Source organism: Ylistrum balloti, unplaced genomic scaffold (genome assembly GCF_031769215.1).
Source record: "Ylistrum balloti isolate Yb309-2 unplaced genomic scaffold, AGI_CSIRO_Ybal_v1 Utg369602, whole genome shotgun sequence".
Classification (NCBI taxonomy): domain Eukaryota; kingdom Metazoa; phylum Mollusca; class Bivalvia; order Pectinida; family Pectinidae; genus Ylistrum; species Ylistrum balloti.
The window spans coordinates 15154-39475 of NW_026781882.1; the positions used below are offsets into that span (position 1 = coordinate 15154).

At 35.4% G+C, this 24322-nt stretch overlaps 1 protein-coding gene across 1 annotated transcript; it reads left to right on the forward strand.

Moving 5' to 3' along the window:
• The first annotated feature begins 3836 nt into the window (after positions 1-3836).
• LOC132546095 (DNA-directed RNA polymerase II subunit RPB1-like) lies at positions 3837-23983 on the forward strand. Its single transcript, XM_060209793.1, has 25 exons — positions 3837-4055; positions 4830-5099; positions 5574-5741; positions 6117-6398; positions 7299-7460; positions 8016-8236; positions 8697-8829; positions 9032-9156; positions 9438-9648; positions 9948-10157; positions 10427-10675; positions 10912-11001; positions 11316-11444; positions 11640-11862; positions 12362-12572; positions 13726-13976; positions 14393-14598; positions 14800-15024; positions 15415-15661; positions 15825-15925; positions 16164-16268; positions 17210-17392; positions 17530-17733; positions 20188-20374; positions 20558-23983. Exons 1-25 carry the CDS (start codon positions 3975-3977, stop codon positions 21934-21936), a joined length of 5853 nt encoding a protein of 1950 aa, XP_060065776.1. The 5' UTR covers positions 3837-3974; the 3' UTR covers positions 21937-23983.
• The last annotated feature ends 339 nt before the right edge of the window (positions 23984-24322 follow it).

Below are 24322 nucleotides of genomic sequence, written 5' to 3' on the forward strand. Positions count from 1 at the left end.
GTCATATCGGCGGGTGTGCGCGTGGGACGAACAGTCCAATTCGGTGACGTCTACTGAAGTAAAGTGATGTTATATATTAAGACGATCTTGCCACAACGACAAGGATTAAAACAAAACTGATGTTCTGTTTGTAAGTTTTGTTTGTTTATAAGTGCTGTTAGTTGATAATTCAAACCAAGCCCCTAGACTAGGTTCTTATCATTGCGCCAACTCGCGCGTAGTGTTCTGTACGCTTACGTCATGTCGAGAATTTCGTAGAATTTCGTAAAATATATTGTTCAAAATTTATCAATAGTTCAACAACACTGTGCTTCTTTTTTGAAATATAAAGTAATCGTATTGTTATTAAAAAAATAAACTAATTTTGGATGCTTTTAAAAAAGCGATTTGAAAGATCGCGGCATTATTTACGCAGAAAATTGCCGCTAGAAGGCTCTAACTCTTTTCGATATTTCTGCCAATGAGAAGGCCAGGATCGGTAAATTTTGTCTGAAAGGCCGTAGCAATAGGCTATGCGTACTGAGTACTTTTAGCCTAAAAACTATATTACAGTAAAAGTTAGAGGCAAGTGTTTCCGCTGTTATGGAAAATATAATATATCAAATCATGACTGGAATTTACAGAAATACTAATTCTCAATTACTTCCTTGTTTATGGGTAAGACAAAAGTGAAAAATTATCTCCATTTTATTTTTGTTTTAATCCATTTTAATAATGAAGACTTTATAGAAAATTGTATACTTCCGTTGAAACAGAGTATCCAGACTCCAGTTATATATTTCGTCTGAACGATTCTTACGATCTTTTGTAATGATTGAAAGCTAAATACGATGAGTACAACGATTGTAGTGCATTAATCAAAGAGTCGACATATATTCAAAATCACAAACAAGTTATTGTAAATGTGGACTCTTTTAGTTACTTTTGAGTGGCGCATTGCTTATAGACTATGAGAGTTATTCCGACGCTAAAATATCAATCGGAAGCCTTGTAAATAAGCCCAAAGCAGGATTATTTTCCAGTCCCATCGTTAGATTTAAATCTTCCGATGGACTTGCATCTGACTCGGATCATTTTATAGTTTAGCCTGCATTGTGAGGATATGATTGAAGTCTTCAAAATTACGAACAATTTTTATGATAGTCATGCAGCTGGTTTCCTTAAATTGTGGATCGACAAAGTTCAAATTCAGCGAACAAGTGGTCACTCCAAAAACTTTACATGCAGCACTGTAAACTTGACATCAGGAAACATTCTTTTTCTTTGCGTGTGGTCAAAATATGGAACAATCTTCCGGAGTATATTGTATCGTCACCAACAGTTAACTCTTTCAAAAATAGATTAGATGAACACTGGGAAAATCAAGAACTGGTATATAATCATAAAGCAGAAATTCTGTAGTACCTGGATCTAACGTCTCAAATGTCAATAATTATAAACATTATCATTGTATCACTGAGACCGGTATAGAGGATCGTAACGATCCTGCACTGGTAATAAACTAAACTAAACTATTATTCATATGATATGGATCCGAAATACTAGCATGCAATTTAGATAAAAAGTGTTACACAAGTTCAATTGAAATTTTGTCATAAAATTTTGGGATTGAGATCTACAAGTCCATTTTCTCATGATTTAATAACAACTTGGCTGATATACTCTAGAGGTAATGTTCAGTGAAATTTAGATTGTCGGTACCGTGGGCTACAGACGATGAATTTAAGCTTGAAAGTTCTATGTACCGTTTAATGTTCAAGCTTAAAGCTCACAATTTGTGTAGGTGTAGGAAATGGATTTTTGTTAGATGAAATGGGACAGAGCGTCATTTTACAGAACCAGGGTTACCGTACGTAAGTATATATTTGCAAAAATGGAATTCCTATATGAAATCGCCTTTCGTGATGAATTTTATGCTGATTTTAAGAAAACAACTCTGACTTTAACCACAGTTGAGTAGTCGCATATATGCACACCGATCGTCAAATACCAGGCTAACACAGTCATACACCTATCATCACATCCATACCGAACAAACCAGGCCTAAATCAGATATACTTACAACTGATCGTCCGAAAATAACACTAGCATAGTTTAAACATATTTTATTTTATATTTTATTTTAAGTGTAATAACAAAAGGATTAGATACAAGGTATTACAACTTACGAGGTCTTCTTCTTATAATTAAATGTACATTAAGAAAACAACACGTGATGGCATATAAATATACAAATCAATCATACACTGGCATACATACATGTACACACCGATCATCACATATACATCCATCATCAAATACAACGCAAGATTGCAAAAAATGAGACATAAAAGTGCATAACATTTCCAATACATAAGTAGAATTAATATGGTACATTATAAAGCTGTTTCGTCGTTGTCTGGCTTGTCAGTAATACCAAAGGCTTAAAATTTCAAAATAAGGGGGCGAATGTGAAAAATCCAGTGATCGAAATTTACTTTATAAAAGAGTTTTACGTCCACTTCCTTTCGGCCCTCCAGCAGACAAGATAAGATAGGAAAATGGGTAGAGAGTTAATAGTATGAAACGATGGGAAGGAGTGTGATAGTGATCGCAATAAATGTTTAAATCGAGATCGGGAGGATCATTTTACCCATACTTTGATAACTTTTGTTATTTGTATCAGAGACGTACATATCACGTTATATACGTATCTGTTTGTATATATCTAATAATTTTGGAAGAACTGGTCAATTACATATGTATATTCTGAACTTTGCCACTTGCCACTATCCAATTGATTTAAAACGTATACATGATATATTATTGACTTTGAATAATTTGCGTTATTTTTGTTTGAACGGATTACGTGCCTACCTTTTCCGAACCATTTGTGATTTATGTATTTCTCCGTACAAAACCAACGACAAACTATAATTTACATAGTTTATTATAGGCTTAAATCTGATACTAACTACTACTGTTGCTGATTATTTTATCGTCATCTTTATCATATATTTAAACGTAATCTGATAAGTACATGGTTAACATAACAGGGGCATATGACAATAAACAGAAATACATATCATATACTTCCTGCATGGTGATCCGAATGAACATCTGAAATAGTCCTGCCGTAGCCAAGAGTTAAAATATGGTTATCTTCCCGAATCTTTTTGGCATAATTCTGAAGTAAAAGTTCAATTCTGTTTTTGAATGACACAAATGACATTCTGGTCTTACTTGTGAAGAGAAACAAATTCCATTAATTATCATTATAAGTTTGAACTCGGATATGTATTATATATTGAACTTCTTGGTTTGAACGAGAATTAAATTCATTTCATATACACGTGTATATATGATAAATGAAGTAATGACGACAGGTCATTTATGACGGTAGGCACTGTAATCGAGGCGAGGTGTTACGAATGCTTTGCAACTGTTGAACTGTGTTCACATTTTGTATCTATATAAATAGCTTTATTAAACAAGTTGAGACTCAATCAAATGACGCAAAGGTTATCCGAAATCTACAGATTGTAAGTGTTTAACTCCATTTATTAGCTTCGAACTTCGACATTTGTCCAGCTCTTGAATTACCCCCAATATACCTCTTCTTTAAATTTGTGACGTCATTTCCTATTCTTAATCGTTTTCATGCTTACGTGACAGAAATGTGATTTCGTTATTTGAAGCGTTTCAGTGATTTCAGCCCTTGCACACATTTGTGTAAACCCCTTAGAATCACGGAAAAAGTATAAAAGCGCAGCGAATCAGCAGTAGGAGGAAGAGCTCTGATCAGGAGCAAGCGTGTTACAAGCGGGAAAGTGATAAGCGTCCGTTTCGGAATATAATTACACGAAACCAATATCAACATAATGTAAAATAACCAGCGACCGACGTGATAGCGTTTGTTTCAGGTGCTATTCCTGTTGTGACAAAAATTTGACGAAAGAAATAGGTCTCCGCCAGACCCGTGTTGCACAACAAAGATGGCGTACACAGGCGATTCAAACGCAACAATGAGAGACGTGAAGAGGGTCCAGTTCGGCATTCTGAGTCCAGATGAATGTGTATGTCCTTTATATGATTACCCATTTAAATGAACCAAAATAAATTGTGTTATTTTGATAAGCTTCTAAGCCTACGTGACATTTAAATGAACCTCCTGGTCCAAATAATTAATTCCATGTATGAGTAAAAACTAGCAACGTTAGCCCATATCATATATTTTCTTTGAGATTTAAGTGAGTGTCATGCTTTTTGGCTGAGGGAAAACTGGTGTTTTCTTTGTTTTCAAAGTTCTGAACATCCATCCCACAAACGTGTTTATGTGTAGACATAAGGAAATGCAAATACGCCATTTGATTTGGTGAAATTTATTTATAATCTTTACTCCTTGGTCCTTACCAATAGCATGATTAAAGAAGGCATTGCGAATGTTATATTTACCATTTCGATTTGAACAACACTGAAAATTTGAGATTATTTGATTATTTTTATCATAGTCTAACAGTACTATATAGATAAATGTGACTGAGGTAATGTGTGTGGGATAAATAGAATCTAGCATATTTTTCAAAATATATTAATATATATCTATACGTGTGTGTAGGTGTGTGTGTGAAAAAACCAGGATCTTGTATTTTGGTTTGTTATTATGGAGGATATAAAAAAAAATGGAATCAGAAATGTTAACTATGTATTCTGAACTAAGATGAAATTTAAACTGTTACAGATCAATGTCTAATATCTTGTCCTCTTAACAAAATGTATACACATGGAAGTGTCATGATCAGTGTAGTGAAAAGTTAAATGTGCTTAGTATTTAAAGTTGTTTTTTTCAGCGGCGTATGTCCGTTACCGAAGGGGGTATCCGATATTCAGAGACAATGGAAGGTGGACGTCCCAAACTTAATGGGTTGATGGACCCTCGACAGGGAACTATAGACAGAACATCCAGATGTCAGACCTGTGCTGGCAATATGTCTGAATGTCCAGGTCACTTTGGTCACATAGAATTGTCAAAACCAGTTTTCCATGTTGGATTTTTCACAAAGACTATTAAAGTGCTGAGATGTGTGTGTTTCTTCTGCTCAAAATTGTTGGTGGACCCGGTAAGATAACTTGTGCAATTAAAACATACTTCAGTTCAAATTAATGATTTTACTATGATCAAGAACAATGTATCCACTCAACTGCACAATACTCACTTTTTACGAATTATTCCTCCCAAAAGTTAACCATACAAACCATGTTGGTATATCTTCTTAATTGTAACACTAGACAATTACATTACATATCAATTTGAAGTTTCACTGGCCATGTTAAAAGATTAGTATCTAGCATCATATATGTGGATAGAAAATGTACATTATTTTCATCTGAGCAAGAATATTGGAATGCTTTTGATTCCTTTTGAACTTCAGTGAAAAATTGCTATATCTGAAAATCCACAGTAATATTTCATTATTAGTGAGAACATATAATGTGCTTTTCTTCCTCAGAATAATTTCTTATAAATATTATTAAAATTTATTTTTGTCTGAAGAGATGACTTTGGTTATTTATGTATCTTTCTGCTTTAACAGACAAATCCAAAAATAAAAGACATTCTGGCCAAGTCAAAGGGGCAGCCTAGAAAAAGAATGGCCCATGTGTATGAATTATGTAAAGGGAAAAAGATCTGTGAGGGAGGAGATGAAATGGACACAAAATTGGGAGAACAACAAAATCGAGAGGGTGATGAAGAAAAAACGGTAAGAATAAACTGCTATGCTTCCACCTGTTGACATGTCTGAATTTTCTGTCTGATTTATGTTATTTGACAAAAGAAAATTAAATAGAATGCTAAGGGTAATTAATAAAGTTTTGTGTAACATGTTGTGCATGTTTTTTTTTTTTTTCAAAGGTAAAGGGAAAAAAACAACTGAATTTATACTGAAGCCTTTGAATGCATCACATTATTCTTCTGAAAGACTTGACAACTATAGAAATAGAAATATAGGAACTTGAAAATTTTCTATATCTGGAGGTAATAACTGGTCTTTTAACTATGATAAAGACTACTGAGGTCTTTTTTGTGTAAAATGAAACAATCCTACTGATTTGTCTGTTGATTTCATTATGTACAGGGCCATGGTGGTTGTGGTCGCTTCCAACCTCGCATCAAAAGAACAGGTTTGGAACTGGTAGCAGAATGGAAACACGTCAATGAAGAGAGTCAAGAGAAAAAAATAATGCTGACAGCAGAGAGAGTTCACGAGATATTCAAAAGAATATCAGATGAGGAGTGTCTGGTGATGGGAATGGAGCCAAAGTTTGCTCGTCCAGACTGGATGATTGTCACAGTGATGCCAGTACCACCTCTATCAGTTAGACCAGCTGTTGTCATGTTTGGTGCAGCAAGAAATCAGGTAGGAATTTTTTAGAAAAAATTGATGTGATTGTATTGTCCTTTATCCAGGTGACAGGAGTGACTTTGGTGTGGATTTTGAACATCAGGCCCTTGGAAACTTCCTTGTTTTTCATTCAATTTATTTGTACAGTTTATTAACCTTCAAATCTTTATATGTTTGTATTTCTAGTATAAGAGAGTGAAAAGGGTGGTTAAATTAAACATTGATAAGGTAAATTAATACAGAAGACCTAGGTAGTCTAGTAGAAGACATGCTCTGTGATGAATTTCTAGTTTGATTTACAGATGATATTATGTCAAACACTCTAATTTTTTTCTGAGGACATGTCTTGAGTTATGTTAGTTTGATTATAAATTAAGTCAAATAAAGTTAGCAGAAAGTTAGACTTAAAATGGTATAAAGTCATTGTGAAGAGCTAGCCAAAAATGAAAACCTAATCAAGTAAGATTTTGAAAACCAATAGATATGTTTTAAAATCTTGAAATGTAGGCCTGTTACTAACCAGTTTTTAATAACCATAGTATTCTTCTATATTAATTTGATATACAGGAATTTCCACATGGTATAAATGCAAAATTAAATCAGTTATTTCTGTACATGATTTTAGGTAATTTTTCAATTATTGTTGACTTTGATTTATACCAAAATACTCCTGGATTGCAAGCAATTGTTATGGATATGTAAAATCTACTAATTCAATCAATTTAGTCACAAATTTGACTTAATTCAACATATTTAAGTTATTGATGAGAAAGATAGAAATAAAAATAGAGCCTAAATGTTATTCAGGGTTCATTCATTTGAATGAAGTATGAGAAAAAATAAAAAAAAAACCTACATCTGAATGGATCTTATGTGCCATCTGTGAAAGTCTCATCCCGAAGTTCTTTGTTTTAGGATGATTTAACTCACAAGTTATCAGACATAATCAAGGCCAACAATCAGCTGAAGAGGAACGAACAGAACGGAGCAGCAGCTCACATTATATCGGAGGACACCAAGATGTTGCAGTTCCATGTGGCCACACTCACTGATAATGAAATGCCTGGTCTCCCAAAGGTAAGTCTTGCTTTGGAGAGCAAGACAAATGTCTGCACTCTACTTTTGACAAATGATGTATGCCACAATCATCATATCAAACTATGATTAGATTTTGTATGAAGTTTTCTTCGTCAGTAACTACTGTAAAATCATTATTTTTCACAGGGAATTTAATGTCATTACACTGGTTTTTTGGTATCCTTAACGCACAAATTTATGTCAATGAACTGTATCAGAAGACCTATTTAGCTACATTTACTTATAAAATAAAGTCTAAATGAAATTACAATTTTTCAAAAACCAAAGAAACTGCAATTTTACATTATCTCAGGATGTAGGTTTTGCATGGACTACTTTTGTGTCTCATACATTTGAATTTTAATGATGCCATGTTTAGTTATTTTATATACAGTTTGATTGAAACTCTTCAGGCATAATTGACTTTCAATAACCTTTTATTCATAAGCGCAATATGTATGTCATGAACATCATGTTGTTGCAATGAGCACAGGCATGCAAGGTTGTCTGTCATTAGGTGTGATATTAAAATATATAAAATTTGTATTTATTCAGGCTGTACAGAAATCAGGTCGACCTCTAAAGTCTGTTAAACAAAGGTTAAAGGGTAAGGAAGGGAGAGTGCGAGGCAACTTAATGGGAAAGCGTGTGGACTTTTCTGCCAGAACTGTCATTACCCCTGATCCAAACCTCAGGATTGATCAGGTTGGGGTACCTAGAAGCATAGCCCAGAACATGACATTCCCAGAAGTAGTCACACCTTTCAATATAGACAGGTGAATGTTTCTCTTTTTTTTTTCTCCAGTCATTTTCCGCCCTCTTTGGTGGTAGCATCCAGTTTTTTGTGTAGTGAATGAGATTACATTTTTGAAGATGAAATGGAAAACAATCTCCAATTTTTCTTTCTTTCAGACTTGTCCAGTGATGAATTTCTGTTTTGATAACTAGTGATATTATGTCAAACACTCTAATTTTTTTCTGAGGACATGTCTGTTAACTCGGAATAATTTATGGAGATCATTCCTTCATTACAGCACTTTTTGGTCATATTTTTTTCTGTTCCTATTATTTCAAAATCATCTCTCATAATTTTTAAGGAAAATTTAATATTGAAAAGAATAAGTTTGAAATAGAATATAGACAAAATGAATCTTAAAAGAATTATCATAAAAGTCTGAATTTTGAAAATGTTCCTCAACTGCTTGAGTGAGACCCACTTTCTGTTGACATTAACAGAATGCATGAGCTTGTGCGGAGAGGGGCAAATCAGTACCCTGGAGCCAAGTATATTCTACGAGACAATGGGGAGAGGATAGACTTAAGATTTCACCCGAAAGCCAGTGACCTCCATCTGCAGATAGGTTACAAGGTAACCCAAAGTATTTGTACAGGCCCTTGTACATATTGGCCTTACTTTTCCTTCTTAGTTTGTGTTCACTTTTATGTGTTGAAATGTGCTAGCAGAGCGATGTACCTCCAGCATCTTGGTTCTATTTTTCAAACATAATTTAGATGCAAAATCAAAGGTACTAGTTACTAAGTTATATTTTATTTTGTCACCTTTAATCCAGGTTGAAAGACACATGCAAGATAATGATTATGTGGTGTTCAACAGACAGCCAACTCTCCACAAAATGAGTATGATGTGTCATAGAGTGAAGGTGTTGCCCTGGTCAACCTTCAGATTGAATCTGAGGTAAACTAAAACTGCTTTCAGTACTAATCTTTCGACAAAATATCAGATTTCTTACATGACATTTTGTTTGCTTAAATTTGTAAATAGCATTGGAAGTTAAAGGAAATAGATACTTTGATGTGTTTTTTTTGTGATCACTGGCAAGATATAGAATAAATTGATGATGCCAGTGTAAGGTGTGTTGTTAGTAATTTTATCATCATTGAAAATTAAAACTCTGGAGAAGATGCATTTGATAGCTTCATAATTTGATTTGTGTTATGTGACATTCTGTCTGGCAGTGTAACCACTCCTTACAATGCTGATTTTGATGGGGATGAGATGAACCTCCACTTACCACAGTCCCTGGAAACAAAGGCAGAAATATCTAACCTTGCCTTGGTCCCTAGGATGATCATCACACCTCAGTCCAACAGACCTGTCATGGGTATTGTGCAGGATACACTGACCGCTGTCCGAAAGATGACTAAGAGAGATGTTTTCATTAACAGGGTACAGTTTAACAAATTAATCATTTCTGTTTCCTGGATTGATGGAGTTCTTGTTAGACTAAGAATTTCATGGTTTCCAGAATGAATAAGTGAATGAGTTTACTGTTCCTGGATTTTGTCACAAGTACAGATTTACCTTCTTGATATAAATTATAGCAAATCCAGATTCATTCTATCACATGATAAAATCTAAATGAATGCTTTTGAAAAAAAATTCCTGAATTATTTGATCATATTACCCACTCATTGCAGAAATTGTATGTGATAATTGGAAAATTATAAGTCTTTGTCTACTTGCAGGGTGAGATGATGAACCTACTGATGTTTCTGCCAACATGGGACGGTCATGTTCCTCAGCCTGCAATCCTGAAGCCTAAGCCACTGTGGACAGGGAAACAACTGTTTTCTCTTATCATCCCAGGTCGTGTCAATTGTATCCGAACCCACAGCACACACCCAGACGAGGAGGACTCGGGCCCATACAAGTGGATTTCTCCTGGAGACACCAAGGTAAAATAGGCATTGTAGTTGATAGTATATTCAGCTACCTATATTCAAACTTTTATATATTTGTCTTAGTTGCCCTTATGATCCATAACAAGGTAGTCTTACAACGCTGTTTGTTTGGCCAATATGTGTTTTCACAGTTTGTTGAGTTTGATGCAAATGTTAAAAAAATGTTAGGGAAGAACTTTAAAAAATTTCAATACAGTTATAAAAAGAAAAATCTAGTTTCTTTGAACTTCACCAACAATTGAGGAAAATTTTGTGTGTTAAAGGTGTTGATCGAGGATGGCATGCTGATTAGTGGAATTCTGTGCAAGAAGACCCTTGGTACATCGAGCGGTTCCCTGCCCCATGTGGTGTTCATGGAGATGGGATACGAGGTAGCTGGCCTTATGTATGGCCATATCCAGACTGTTGTAAATAACTGGCTCCTGCTCGAAGGACACAGTATTGGGATTGGAGACACCATTGCTGATCCTCAAACATACATAGATATCCAGGACACAATCAAGAAAGCTAAGGTCAGCAAATTAAGAATAATTTTTTCCAGTATGTGAAATTGAAACTCGTTGACAATTATAAATTATAACAGATGTCAAAAATATTGTATATGAAGATTGACTGAAGAGATCATATCATTGCAATATATATGTCAAATCTTTCATAAATTACTTCTTTGGAATATTCATGTTTGAATAAAGTTTTAGTGAAAAGATTTTGCTTACTGTGAACTGTAAAGGTTGTTTTTATGCTTAAGGTGGATGTGATAGACGTTATTGAGAAGGCCCACAATGATGAACTGGAGCCAACACCAGGAAACACGTTGCGTCAAACTTTTGAAAACCAGGTGGGGAAGAATAGTATTTATCGCTTTAGCTAGATTAGAATAAGAAAAGAAAGAAAAAAGACTTAACACACATGAAAACAAATTAATCATTCAGAAAAGCAAATTAACAGTTATATCAATATTAAAATGAAATTCATGAAAACGATGAGGTATAATTTGGTGCATGAACAAATAAAAAGAAAAGTAATTAAAGCATTTGTAAAATTTTGGATGGAGAAACCTTTTAAAGACATTTCATGATCTCTTAAAGGTTTTTGAATTTCTCTTTCCTGTTTTCAAGGATATATTGCAAAAGTGTTATTATTGCTACATAGGTGAACAGAATTCTCAATGATGCTCGTGACAAAACTGGAGGAAAAGCTCAGAAGTCCTTGTCAGATTTCAACAACTTCAAAGCTATGGTGGTAGCTGGATCTAAGGGGTCCAAAATTAACATTTCACAGGTAATGTTTAGTACTTCAGTAAAAAGTTTTTCCAGATTGTTGTTGAATTGCACATATCTGAAGATTTGACTAGTGTTATTTTATTACTTTTGAATGAAGGAAACATTCTATTTTATTATTAAATTAGTACAGCTTTAAACCCATCTGACTGAATATTTTCAAAGAGTTAAATTTTCCTTATCTTCATCATTTTAGGTTATTGCCTGTGTAGGGCAGCAGAACGTTGAAGGTAAACGTATCCCATTTGGCTTTCGACATCGAACACTGCCTCATTTCATCAAAGATGATTATGGTCCGGAGTCCAGAGGATTTGTGGAGAACTCTTACCTGGCTGGTCTGACACCATCTGAGTTTTACTTCCACGCCATGGGAGGGCGAGAAGGACTTATTGATACTGCTGTGAAAACTGCTGAAACTGGTATATATTATGCAAGGGATTTATTTTATGTCCTTCTACCAGTTCTTGGTAGGGCCAAATATTCTTACCTATGTCTCTACATTGTGTCACATCCTTTTTTGAACAGTCATAATGAGAACTTCTCAACAGGTTTTGTTCATATTTACCCCATAGTATCATAACATGAAGTTCTCTGCCTTATATTGTGGTGGTCATCGGTCAAGACTCCAAGATCGCATTTGACAAATTCTGCAAATTCATGGAACAAGGATACAGATATGCATCAGAGTTGGGACCTTTGGGTCCAGATGTTTTCTAGTTTGAAGTAAAGATTATGTTGTTATTTGTATGAATGAATAGCTACATGTTCATTAATATTGTGCGAGTGAAATCGGTGTTATATTGAAAAATTGTCTAGAAATCGAAGCCTGTTTGGGAAGTAAATATTGAAATATTTTAAATACAAATTTGATGCAAATTACGCCTCTTTCTCAGAATTTCAACTTCTTTATGTTGTCAGGGTACATTCAGCGACGTCTGATCAAGGCTATGGAGAGTGTGATGGTGAAGTATGATGGCACAATCAGAAACCAGGTAGAGCAGTTGGTCCAGTTGACTTACGGAGAGGATGGACTTGATGGCACTGGTGTCGAGTTTCAGTCACTACCAACACTCAAACCCTCCAACAAGTCCTTTGAGAAGAAGTTCAAGTTTGATGCCTCAAATGAGAGGTAATGTTCGTGTCTTGTCTGAATCTTCTTATGAAATATCTTCATTCTACATTCTTTGAATTCTCTCCCAAAGTTGTGTCCTTTCAATGTTGTTCATATAAAACACAAGATTTGATATGCACTTGATGATGATACCCATGTTCTGAACGTTTTATCATTGATTATATGGTCAAACACTCTAATTTTTTTCTGAAGGTGCATATTGTAGTTGATTATGAATGTTTTTCATTGCTGTAGTACGTGTAAAATGAGTGTTTTAAAGAGATTTTAAATTGGTTTATTTTGGAGGTACTTAAGTTTTTCAATGCTTAACTATTCCTGAAATAATATAATAAAGATTCTTGCTGCCATAATATCATGAAAGTTGATTGCAAGAAGGATATCTTACATGTCATTATTGATGTCTCACAAGAGAAATTACATTACTAGTGATTAAACTGAAATTAGACGATAGTTTCTGTTCACAAATGCAGACCTCAACTGTAGGCTATAGGTAATTTTAACATTGAGGTCACAAGGTAGGCTTATGTAGTCTATGAATCATGATATCAGTGTTTTTGTTTGTTAAATTATTTGTACAATGACATCATTGACTTAGATAATGCTAGAAACTTGGAACATGTTTAGAATGAATGACTTGCTGTGATACATCCGATTATAGAAGTTCAATATCTGAAGGTCCATCTTGCTTCAAATTCAGTAACTTACAGTGCCCTGTCTGTGTTGTTATTGAATCCCTTTGTGAGCAATCAATTCATTTAATTGTTTTGCAAATTATTTTGCCAATGTTTTTGCATTTTTATATACAGTATTGAACTAAATTTTTTATGAAGGAATCTGGAACCTGAGAAAAATTATTCAGATTTCACAAAATTGTCCTTTACAGTGACTTTAGAATTAGAAGTAGAATTAGATAGCAATTTTTTTATTGTCTCTTGATATACAGTTTGTACTGAGCAATCTACCGATTCTCCTTTTTTAAGACTTTCTCGTATTTCTAATGCACATTTAAGCTTTGCTTTTAATTTCTATCCAGTTATACACCTAGAACATGCAAACAAATATTTTGTTCTCCTAGATATGTCAAGACCATGCAAAATAACATTCACAGTATAAGAAATTATTGTCATATTTAGAAACATCATTGTTTTAGAAACATGCGAAAATGTCTAACCGAGGATATCATTAAGGAGCTTATTGGTGATGCCCATGCCATATCTGAGCTGGAGAAGGAATGGGATCAGCTACGTGATGATCGTGAAGTGCTGCGAAAGATCTTCCCCATGGGAGACAGCAAGGTGGTCCTGCCTTGTAATCTGGCAAGATTGATCTGGAATGCACAGAAAATTTTCAGGATCAACAAGCACAAACCTACAGAACTACATCCTGTCAAAATAGTGTCAGGTTGGTGTTTGTGTCCGTGTATATAGCTAAGTTTATCATTTATCTCTACCTAGTAGTAGTAATATGATTAATATCCCTTATATCATGACACATATTATCACATGAATTTGCTATATCAGTGTGAAGTTCCAAGTTTCCCAATAATTTCAAATTGTTGTGCCTTAGTTTGTCATTATGATCTTTCTCTCCTTTTAGAATCATTTGTGAATCCTGTATAACTTCCATTTTTGATGCCAAACTAAACGTAGTCTTTAAAAACAATATTTAACATATAACATGTGTTTGCAAGTTAATGGTAATATATATATATGGTGATATTTTTCTAGTCTCATTTAATTTTATCATGTTATATTCTTTTGTAACCTGAGAAAAAAATACTTTGGTAGATGTTTGCATCAGTGTTTTTTGTGTTATAGGTGTTGCTGATTTGTGTAAAAGATTGAACACGGTCCCTGGAACTGACCGACTCAGTGTCCAGGCAAATTACAATGCGACCATTCTGATGAAGTGTCTGGTTCGGTCCACTCTGTGTGCCAAACGAGTGACTGAAGAGTTCAGACTCAGCTCTGAAGCATTTGAATGGCTGCTTGGTGAAATTGAGACACGCTTTCAACAGTCTCATGTATGTATCAATTTTTTGGCTTTTTCTTTTCTTGTCAGTCCTTTTTTTAATTATTTTCAGTTGTTTCTGCTTATTTTGCTGCAAGTAATTTGATTATGCATTAATTAATTTGATTGAGGTTCAGTTTTATATGTAGAAATTAAATTAGTACTTTCTAGTTTGATTACACATGAGAATTAAGAACTATGTATTCTATTGAAGGTACAACCAGGAGAGATGGTTGGAGCATTGGCTGCTCAGTCACTTGGAGAGCCTGCCACACAGATGACACTTAACACTTTCCATTATGCTGGAGTATCTGCCAAGAATGTAACACTTGGTGTACCCAGACTCAAGGAAATCATCAACATCTCCAAGAAACCCAAGACCCCATCTCTTACTGTGTACTTGACTGGCCAGGGAGCTAGGGATGCTGAAAAGGCCAAGGTTTGTTTTCTCTAGCTGGTTATGTATTGTATGATCCTTAATGAAAGTGAATATTCTGGTGAAAGATAGCTGTGATATGTTCCCTATTCCTGTCTGATTATGGCTAAATCAAAGTGATTACTTCATTGTATGAAAAATTAATATATGAAGATATTTCAATTATAAAATCCAATGTTGTCCGCAAATGATGTCAGGGGTTTCAATGTGATATAGTAAACTTTTTAATTGTTTATGTTTCGGAGCTGAATTTCATTCAAGTTATCATACCATACATTCTTTATTCAGCGACATTGTAGAACTAATGTGAATATGTTGCAACAGATTGTCAGTTGATTGATGTTGTAAAGAGTGATTTTGTCGTTATATTATCTTCTTCACTTTGTTATACAGGATGTACTCTGTCGACTTGAACACACCACGTTGAGGAAAGTCACAGCAAACACAGCTATTTATTATGACCCAAATCCTCAAAACACAGTCATTTCAGAGGACCAAGAGTGGGTGAATGTTTATTATGAAATGCCAGACTTTGATGTGTCCAGGATTTCACCCTGGCTACTCCGAATTGAACTGGACAGAAAGAGGATGACAGATAAAAAACTTACCATGGAGCAAATCTCAGAAAAGATCACTGCAGGTGAGGAAAATGAAAAGAATTGATAAGCATTTGCAAAAGATAAAATTCCAGGGAACTTGTTACAAAATCATAATAATTTTTGTTCTGTATAAACGTATGTGAAATTATTGAAATGTCTGTTTTAATTTTGATTTCTAATACTGTGGATCAAATATATTTACAGGTTTTGGAGATGATCTGAACTGTATCTTCAATGATGACAATGCTGAGAAGTTAGTGCTCAGAATTCGAATAATGAATTCAGATGAAAGCAAAATGCAAAGTGTAAGTTAACAAATTCTTAAACACATGGTTGGTGTTTATATTGGATAAAGACTTCAGTTTACCCTCTTTCATACTCTCAGTTTTAAAAAATATTATAATAATATTATATTATATATAAGAATATTAAGAGCTGAAGTTATTATATTAAGTCACTTTTGTGTCAAAGTAAAAATTAAAATTTGCAGTTTCTAAAGATTTCTTATCAATGTGTTATCTTTAATCATGCTTTAATTTACAGGATGAAGAGATTGTTGACAAGATGGAAGATGATGTTTTCCTCCGATGCATTGAGTCCAATCTGCTCTCTGACATGACCTTGCAGGGAATAGAGGCTATAGCAAAGGTACACACCATCTTAATGGTGAATTTTAAACTTGTCAATCAGAAATTTCTGTTAGTTTTTCTTTGTCATTTTGAGCCATAATGAGTTTTTGACATATGAAGTGATGAAGAATGTATGCCATTTGGAGTGGTGTTCACAGACATATTAATGAAAATATCTATGTCTTGAGATTGCTAGATAAAAAGAGCTAGAACATGTATTTTGCTCCATCAAAATGTAATAATATTGCTATTTGGGAATATGTAAATATGAAGGTTTATTTTGTCAGATATATCTAGTTTTCAGTTATTTGCCTAGGTAAGCTGTTCAGGTAGAGATGCTGTGTTACTTGATAGTTCAACATATTTCAGTGGAGATGGTTTATTACTCGATAGTTCAATATGTTTTTACTCAATAGTTCAATATGTTTTTACTCAATAGTTCAACATATTTTTACTCAATAATTCAAAATGTTTCAATAGAGATGCTATGTTACTTGATAGTTCAATATGTTTCAATAGAGATGCTGTGTTACTTGATAGTTCAATATGTTTCAATAGAGATGCTGTGTTGTGTTACTTGAGATGCTGTGTTACTTGATAGTTCAATATGTTTCAATAGAGATGCTGTGTTACTCAATAGTTCAATATGTTTCAATAGAGATGCTGTGTTACTTGATAGTTCAATATGTTTCAATAGAGATGCTGTGTTACTTGATAGTTCAATATGTTTCAATAGAGATGCTGTGTTACTTGATAGTTCAATATGTTTCAATAGAGATGGTTAATTACTTGATAGGTCAACATGTTGCAGTGGAGATGCTGTATTACTTGATGGAACAACCTGTTTCAGTTGGAGTGCTGTATTACTCAATAGTTCTATATTACCTTTTCTGAAGTTGATGTTTTGTAGTCTTTGGAGATCTTAGCTACAGTAATATTAGTTGATATTTCTTGCCATAGGTGTATATGCATCTCCCCAATACTGATGACAAGAAGAGGATATTCCTTACAGAAGATGGAGAGTTCAAAGGAGTTGCAGAATGGATTCTGGAAACAGATGGAACTGCATTGATGAAAGTTCTCAGTCAGCGTGATGTTGATCCTATCCGGACAACCAGCAATGACATTGTTGAAGTCTTTGCAGTATGTAGCAGTTTTTACTTGTTAATCAGAAAATATTTTAGAAACTAGAAAGAAAAGCGTGAAACTTGAAATTAAGATTCATGATTGTTAAAATGATTTTAACTGTAATAGTAAACTATTGTGAAAATGATTTTCAGACGCTTGGCATCGAGGCTGTGAGAAAGTCTATCGAGAAAGAGATGAACCATGTCATTTCCTTTGATGGTTCGTATGTCAACTACCGTCACTTGGCTTTGTTGTGCGACGTGATGACTGCCAAAGGTCACTTGATGGCTATCACTCGTCATGGAATCAACAGACAGGAGACAGGCGCACTGGCTAGATGCTCCTTTGAAGAAACAGTAAGTAAATTAAAACATTTTTACTGTGCATAGCTCTGCTTTTGAAAGAATTCCATTTTTAAAATGGCTCCTTGGGATTGCTTGCAATTTACCAGGATGGCTTTTAAAGTTAAAAGTTCAAAAGTCCAGTTAACCCTTGCTATTAATTGGAAATTGGTTTCAAACAAAACATTAAAAATTGCACATCTTTGCTTCCAAAAGTGATCGCTTTTCATTTCTGAATCTCAATGCCATTAAGGTCACTGATAAAAATAGCAAAGAATCATTTGCCCTACTCAACAGGTACAGAACCTGTAGGCCAGTAGCACTAACTTTATACACTACTTTCTCAAACAGAAAGTGTTGCTTGCTCACAAAACCCTATGTAGAGTTGAATATCAAGGTCACTATGATTAAATGCCCTTCCTTAATAGGAATTTGGTTGGTAGGATTTATACTGAACATTCAGAGTTGAAGGTCAGGGTGTTTAGTGTCATACCTAAAAAATTGGATCATATAATATATATAACAAAAATTAGTGCTGCTGAATATGCTCAAGTGCTTGCCAAGTTGAAGTCATCACACAAGATTTGGTCAGTAGCTCAAGTTTCAATAGATTTGTACATTAAAAGTATTTCATTTGCTTTTGAAGTCTACAGGTCAAAGATTAAGGTCACTTCCTGTAAAATGATAATTGAGAACAATGGAACATTCACAAAAAAAAATTATTGGTTGCTGTAGCTGCATTCAATTTGCAAGACAAGTTTTCTGAAGCCATAAATCATGCTGTAGTAGTCTCTCAACTGATAGCTTATGTAAGGTACACATATGGTCCGTAACAGCTACAATGAGACTCTGTCCGTCCGTAAACAATTCTTGTTACCGCTATTTCTGGAAAAGTACTGGATGGATCTTTCTCAAATTTCATACACAGGTTCCCCTTGGTCCCTAGTTGTGCATTGTACCTTTTTTGAACTGATTCGCATTCAAGATGGCCGACAGGTGGCCATCTTGGATTTTGGAAGTAAAAGTTTGTTACCGCTATTTCTGGAAAAGTACTGGATGGATCTTTCTCAAATTTCATATGCAGTTTCCCCTTGGTCCCTAGTTGTGCATTGTACCTTTTTGGACTGATTCGAATTCAAGATGGCCGACAGGTGGCCATCTTGGATTTTGGAAGTAAAAGATTGTTACCGCTATTTCTGAGAAAGTACTGGATGGATCTTCCTCAAATTTCATATGCAGTTTCCCCTTGGTCCCTAGTTGTGCATTGTACCTTTTTTGGACTGATTCGAATTCAAGATGGCCGACAGGTGGCCATCTTGGATTTTGGATGTAAAAGTTTGTTACTGCTATTTCTTGAAAAGTACTGGATGGATCTTTCTCAAATTTCATATTCAGGTTCCCCTTGGTCCCTAGTTGTGCATTGTACCTTTTTTTGACTGATTCGCATTCAAGATGGCCGACAGGTGGCCATCTTGGATTTTGGATGTAAAAGTTTGTTACCGCTATTTCTTGGAAAGTACTGGATGGATCTTTCTCAAATTTCATACACAGTTTCCCCTTGGTCCCTAGTTGTGCATTGTACCTTTTTTGGACTGATTCGAATTCAAGATGGCAGACAGGTGGCCATCTTGGATTTTGAATGTAAAAGTTTGTTACCGCTATTTCTTGGAAATTACTGGATGGATCTTTCTCAAATTTCATATGCAGGTTCCCTTTGGTTCCAAGTTGTGCATTATACCTTTTTGGACTGATCCGAAATCAAGATGGCAGACAGGCAGCCATCTTGGATTTTGAGAGTAAAATCTTGTTACTGCTATATCTGTGGAAGTACTGGATGGATCCTTCTGATATTTCATAGATATTGGTTTCCCTTGGTCCCTAGTTGTGCATTGTACCTTTTTTGGACTGATTGAAATCAAGATGGCCCACAGGCAGCCATCTTGGATGTCGACAGTAATACAGCACAAGCATATTGTCCATTATCCACCTGTAACTGACTGCTATCTAATAATACTTTGGGATCTTTTTCAAATGATATTTGCTAATAGGTGCTTAATAAAAATATCTTGTGCCATCATTGAGTATATTCAATGAAGACCAGTTCATGAACATTTACAACACCTGTAACAAACAAAAAAAAATGAACAAATCTTCAAGAACTGAAAACAGATCCTCAAATGGTGGGCGCCAAGATTCCTCTGGGATCTCTTGTTATGATATGTGCTTGTTCCTGAAATTTAGACTTGAAACATAGATGGATGCTGTGGCTAATAGCTTTAAAAACTACTCAGTAGGGTTTTTAGATTTTCACATATGAGCTATTTATAGTCCTAATTGAAGTTCAGACTATGCATCTAAATAACACAATATCTGTGATACTTGTATAAGAGATCTTTGTGTATGTTTATTTACATAGGTTACCATTAAATCCTTTAGACACTTGTTTGAGTTTATAATTTATCCATGTAGGTGGACATTCTGATGGAGGCTGCAGCTCATGGAGAATTTGATCCCATGAAAGGTGTATCTGAGTGTATCATGTTGGGACAGTTGGCCAAGATCGGGACTGGAAGTTTTGATCTTCTTCTCGATGCCGAAAAGTGTAAATATGGAATGGAGATACCTCAGAACATGGGACCAGGCTTAGGAGGAGGTGGTAAGTTATATATGCCATGATCAGTTGTTGTTGATTTCAGATCAATTATTTGTCATTGCTGTAGTTCAATCTACAGTAGCAGTGACATTTTGATTTCAATGAAATTAAGAAAGCTTGATGCTTTATTTTTTTAAAGATAATTGATGCATGAATTAGTAAATGCCTGATTGATTTTAATTTCAGCTGGTACCGGATTCTTCTTTGGTGGGGGAAGCAGTCCTGCAGCAGGCATGTCTCCACAAATGACGCCATGGCAACAAGGTGCCACCCCAGCATATGGAACTGCTTGGTCCCCTGGATTTGGTAGTGGTATGACTCCTGGTGCAGCTGGCTTTTCTCCCTCGGGTGCTAGTGAGAGTGGTTACAGTCCAGGGTACAGTCCTGCATGGTCTCCTCAGCCAGGATCACCTGGATCACCAGCCAGTCCATACATACCAAGTCCGGCTGGGGCCTTGTCACCTAGCTACTCACCTGCATCACCAGCGTATGTGCCATCTTCTCCAGCTGTCACTCCTCAGAGTCCTGGGTACTCGCCAACGAGTCCTTCATACTCGCCTACAAGTCCAGGTTATTCTCCGACCTCTCCCAACTACAGCCCTACAAGTCCCTCCTACTCCCCAACCTCCCCATCATACAGCCCCACCTCCCCATCTTATTCACCAACCAGTCCTTCCTACTCTCCAACAAGTCCTTCGTACAGCCCTACCAGTCCTTCTTATTCACCCACATCCCCATCCTATTCACCAACCAGCCCTTCTTACAGTCCAACCTCCCCATCCTACAGTCCTACCAGCCCATCTTACTCGCCAACAAGCCCGTCCTATTCCCCTACATCGCCCTCCTATTCTCCGACAAGTCCTTCCTATTCCCCAACTAGCCCTAGCTACAGCCCTACATCCCCCAGTTATTCTCCGACCTCGCCAAGTTATTCCCCGACCTCACCAAGTTACTCTCCAACCTCTCCTTCCTACTCCCCTACCAGCCCCTCTTACTCCCCGACCAGCCCCTCCTACAGTCCAAGTTCTCCTAGTTACTCTCCTTCCAGCCCTAGCTACAGCCCCAGTAGTCCAAGTTATTCTCCTAGCAGTCCAAAATACAGCCCAACAAGTCCTTCTTACTCTCCAACCAGTCCTTCCTATTCACCAAGCTCTCCTCAGTACTCGCCAAGCTCCCCACAGTACTCGCCATCTTCGCCAAACTATTCTCCAACAAGTCCTTCTTATTCACCTAGTAGCCCTAAATACAGTCCTACGTCGCCCACATACTCCCCAACTTCCCCCAAATACACACCCACATCACCAGAGTACAGCCCAAGTTCGCCCAACTACAGCCCCGGGTATTCCTCCTTATCTCCTACTAGCCCTGGCTACTCCCCAGCTAGTCCCTCATATTCCCCAACAAGCCCCAAGTATTCTCCAGCAAGTCCTACATACTCCCCAAGCAGCCCAAAATACACACCCACTAGCCCCACATACACACCAGGAACAGCTACGTCAACGACACCAAAGTATTCACCAACTAGTCCAGCATATTCAGCGGCTGATGACAGTGATGAGGACTAGATCACATGTCAGAGACTTGTGAAGCATGGACATGTATCTCATTCTGTGTCAGAGACTTGAAAAATGTAGACCTGTATCATATATCTGCATCAGAGACTGAAGAAGTAAAGATTCATATCTGGTTCTGTGTCAGAGACTTGTGAAGTGTAGACTTGTATCTGGCTGTGCATAATGGATTTGTGAAGTGTGGATTCATATCTCACTTTGCAAAAAACTCGAAAACTTGTGTGAAAACTTGTAAATACATGCAAAAGAAGAAAAACAAACTGAAGGATCGGGATATCTGGAATGTTATATTAACAAGAATTTAAAACTAAGTGTACAGAATTATGTTAACATTTCTTTTGAAGTGATTATGGTCTAATGGAGTGAGTTTTTTAAAAAAAATTCACTAAATTGGAGAGAGTACAACTGTAAGATTGAAATACATATAGATCATGTAGCATACAGGTATGATAAGGTTGGTGCAATTTATCATGTAAAAAAGTTTAAAAACTTACCATTTTAGGGTACTGGCATGATTCATTTTTGTAATAAACCACTTCATTGTTGTAAAATGATAATTGTTTTTCTGTATCTTTGAAAAGAATGTTATCATATTTTATATTTTTATTTTTCAAATTTTCATATTTTTTTTTTTACTTGAGAACAACACAGTTGCCATTAAACAAGAGATAATAATTGATATACAAAGGTATATTGAGGTGTTTAAAAATCAGAAACAAGAAAAAATTATTCTCTTGTGATTGTAAATACTGTTCAAGTTGTTCATAAAAAGAGATGTTTTAAACATCCTTGGTGAGATAGCGTTTTAATTTTTTTTGCTTGGAGAGCAAAAGGTTGATTTGAATACAAAGTGCAATTGGTGGATTGTATCAGGAAGATCACTGTATGTGTTATCATTGTAAGTGTTATGTAAATAGTGCGAGTCCTCAGGCTGTATGTGAGTAGTGGAAGTAAAATCAGGATAAGTGTATATGTGTATGATTGTGTCTGGTCTGGTTGATGTACAAACATTGATGTCCTCTGCAGACTTAAAATTCAGTGACATCAATACCCAAAATTTGCTCAGCACAGCAAATTGAGAAAGACAACATTTTTTACAATTTCAATGTTGATCTATTAATTGCGAAACATTTTCTTAACTGAGACAAATTCAGTTTTTAAGTTAACTGCATCTAAAATTGAAAAAAAATAACTTCGCTTTATGTTCTCTGGTAACAATGCCATTCCTACATAATATTGGGTCATGTGCTTGTGTCTAATTAGGTTTTCAAGAGACAATTGTAAATAACTTGTGTATAGTGCATAATTCATTTTTAGGTACTGACATTTCTGTATTCATAAAAGAAAAGATTTTAATCACTTTTCATTCACAGCACATCATGTGTGTGTCATATGAGTGTAAAATATAATTATTTTACCATAGAGTAAAACTTTATCATATAAAATGGACATGTTTGAAGAGGTAAACCACTGTATTGACACAAGAGTATCACAGACAAGGAGATCCTCAGATATGTTCTTGGTAATTAGAGTGACAAGACATCTGATGGAAGAGTGATTTGAAGAATGGTTTATGGAAAAGAGGAGGGAAAAACCTCCAAAAAATTGCAGATTTCATTTAATTATTTTGAAGGACAGATGAAGAAAGGTTTGGTGATATGATGTATATATACAGTAATTTATTGAACAAATAGATTTTGCGATTCAGAAAATGTTTTTGGTGATAAGTTTTGTTTTATTTTGCTTTGAAGTGAAGGAAACGTCAGTTTTATTAACATTCTCAGTTTCTTACCTGCATTGCAAATGATGCACAGGTTGCAATAAACCCTGTATTCAAAAGGATTTAATCAAGTTAATACACCCTTTGTAAACAATGGTTTATCATGACTTTGTTTATAGAGATGTAATAAATGACAGATACATGAAAAGTTTTGGGCAATACAGAGATCACTAATTGTCAATATTGTCAATTATGAATTTGTTTCTAATTCAGTTTCCTGTGCTAAATTTGTGTGAACTGAATAAAAGAATTTAGAAATGCCTCGTGGCTTGTTGAGTTTTATATGCATGTGTTGTTTAGAGATGTTGTTGCATGGTTCCAGACATAGCCTTGCAATGTTTACTCACAGGTGCTGGACACTGACCATGTCACTTATAGGTGGACGATGTCCATTCAGAAATAGTTTAGAGGGATAAATAGTCACGTGGCAATCGTTTATAGTGACCTTGGTCCGTGTGTAACACCTGTATATTCACTACTGCTGTGAAAATGGACTGACCAGGACATTAACAATCACAGGTTTGTGAATTCAATTTTGATAAAAGGCGGGATGTACTGTGTAGTTGTTTAAATGGACTGACCAGAACACTAATCACAGGT

Excerpts from the sequence above, each read along its gene's own strand:
- LOC132546095 (XM_060209793.1), top strand. The coding sequence starts at position 3,975 with ATGGCGTACACAGGCGATTCAAACGCAACAATGAGAGACGTGAAGAGG. Across the intron at positions 14,599-14,799 it reads CACGCTTTCAACAGTCTCAT|GTACAACCAGGAGAGATGGT; the intron begins GTATGTATCAAT and ends ATTCTATTGAAG. Across the intron at positions 20,375-20,557 it reads ACCAGGCTTAGGAGGAGGTG|CTGGTACCGGATTCTTCTTT; the intron begins GTAAGTTATATA and ends TTTTAATTTCAG.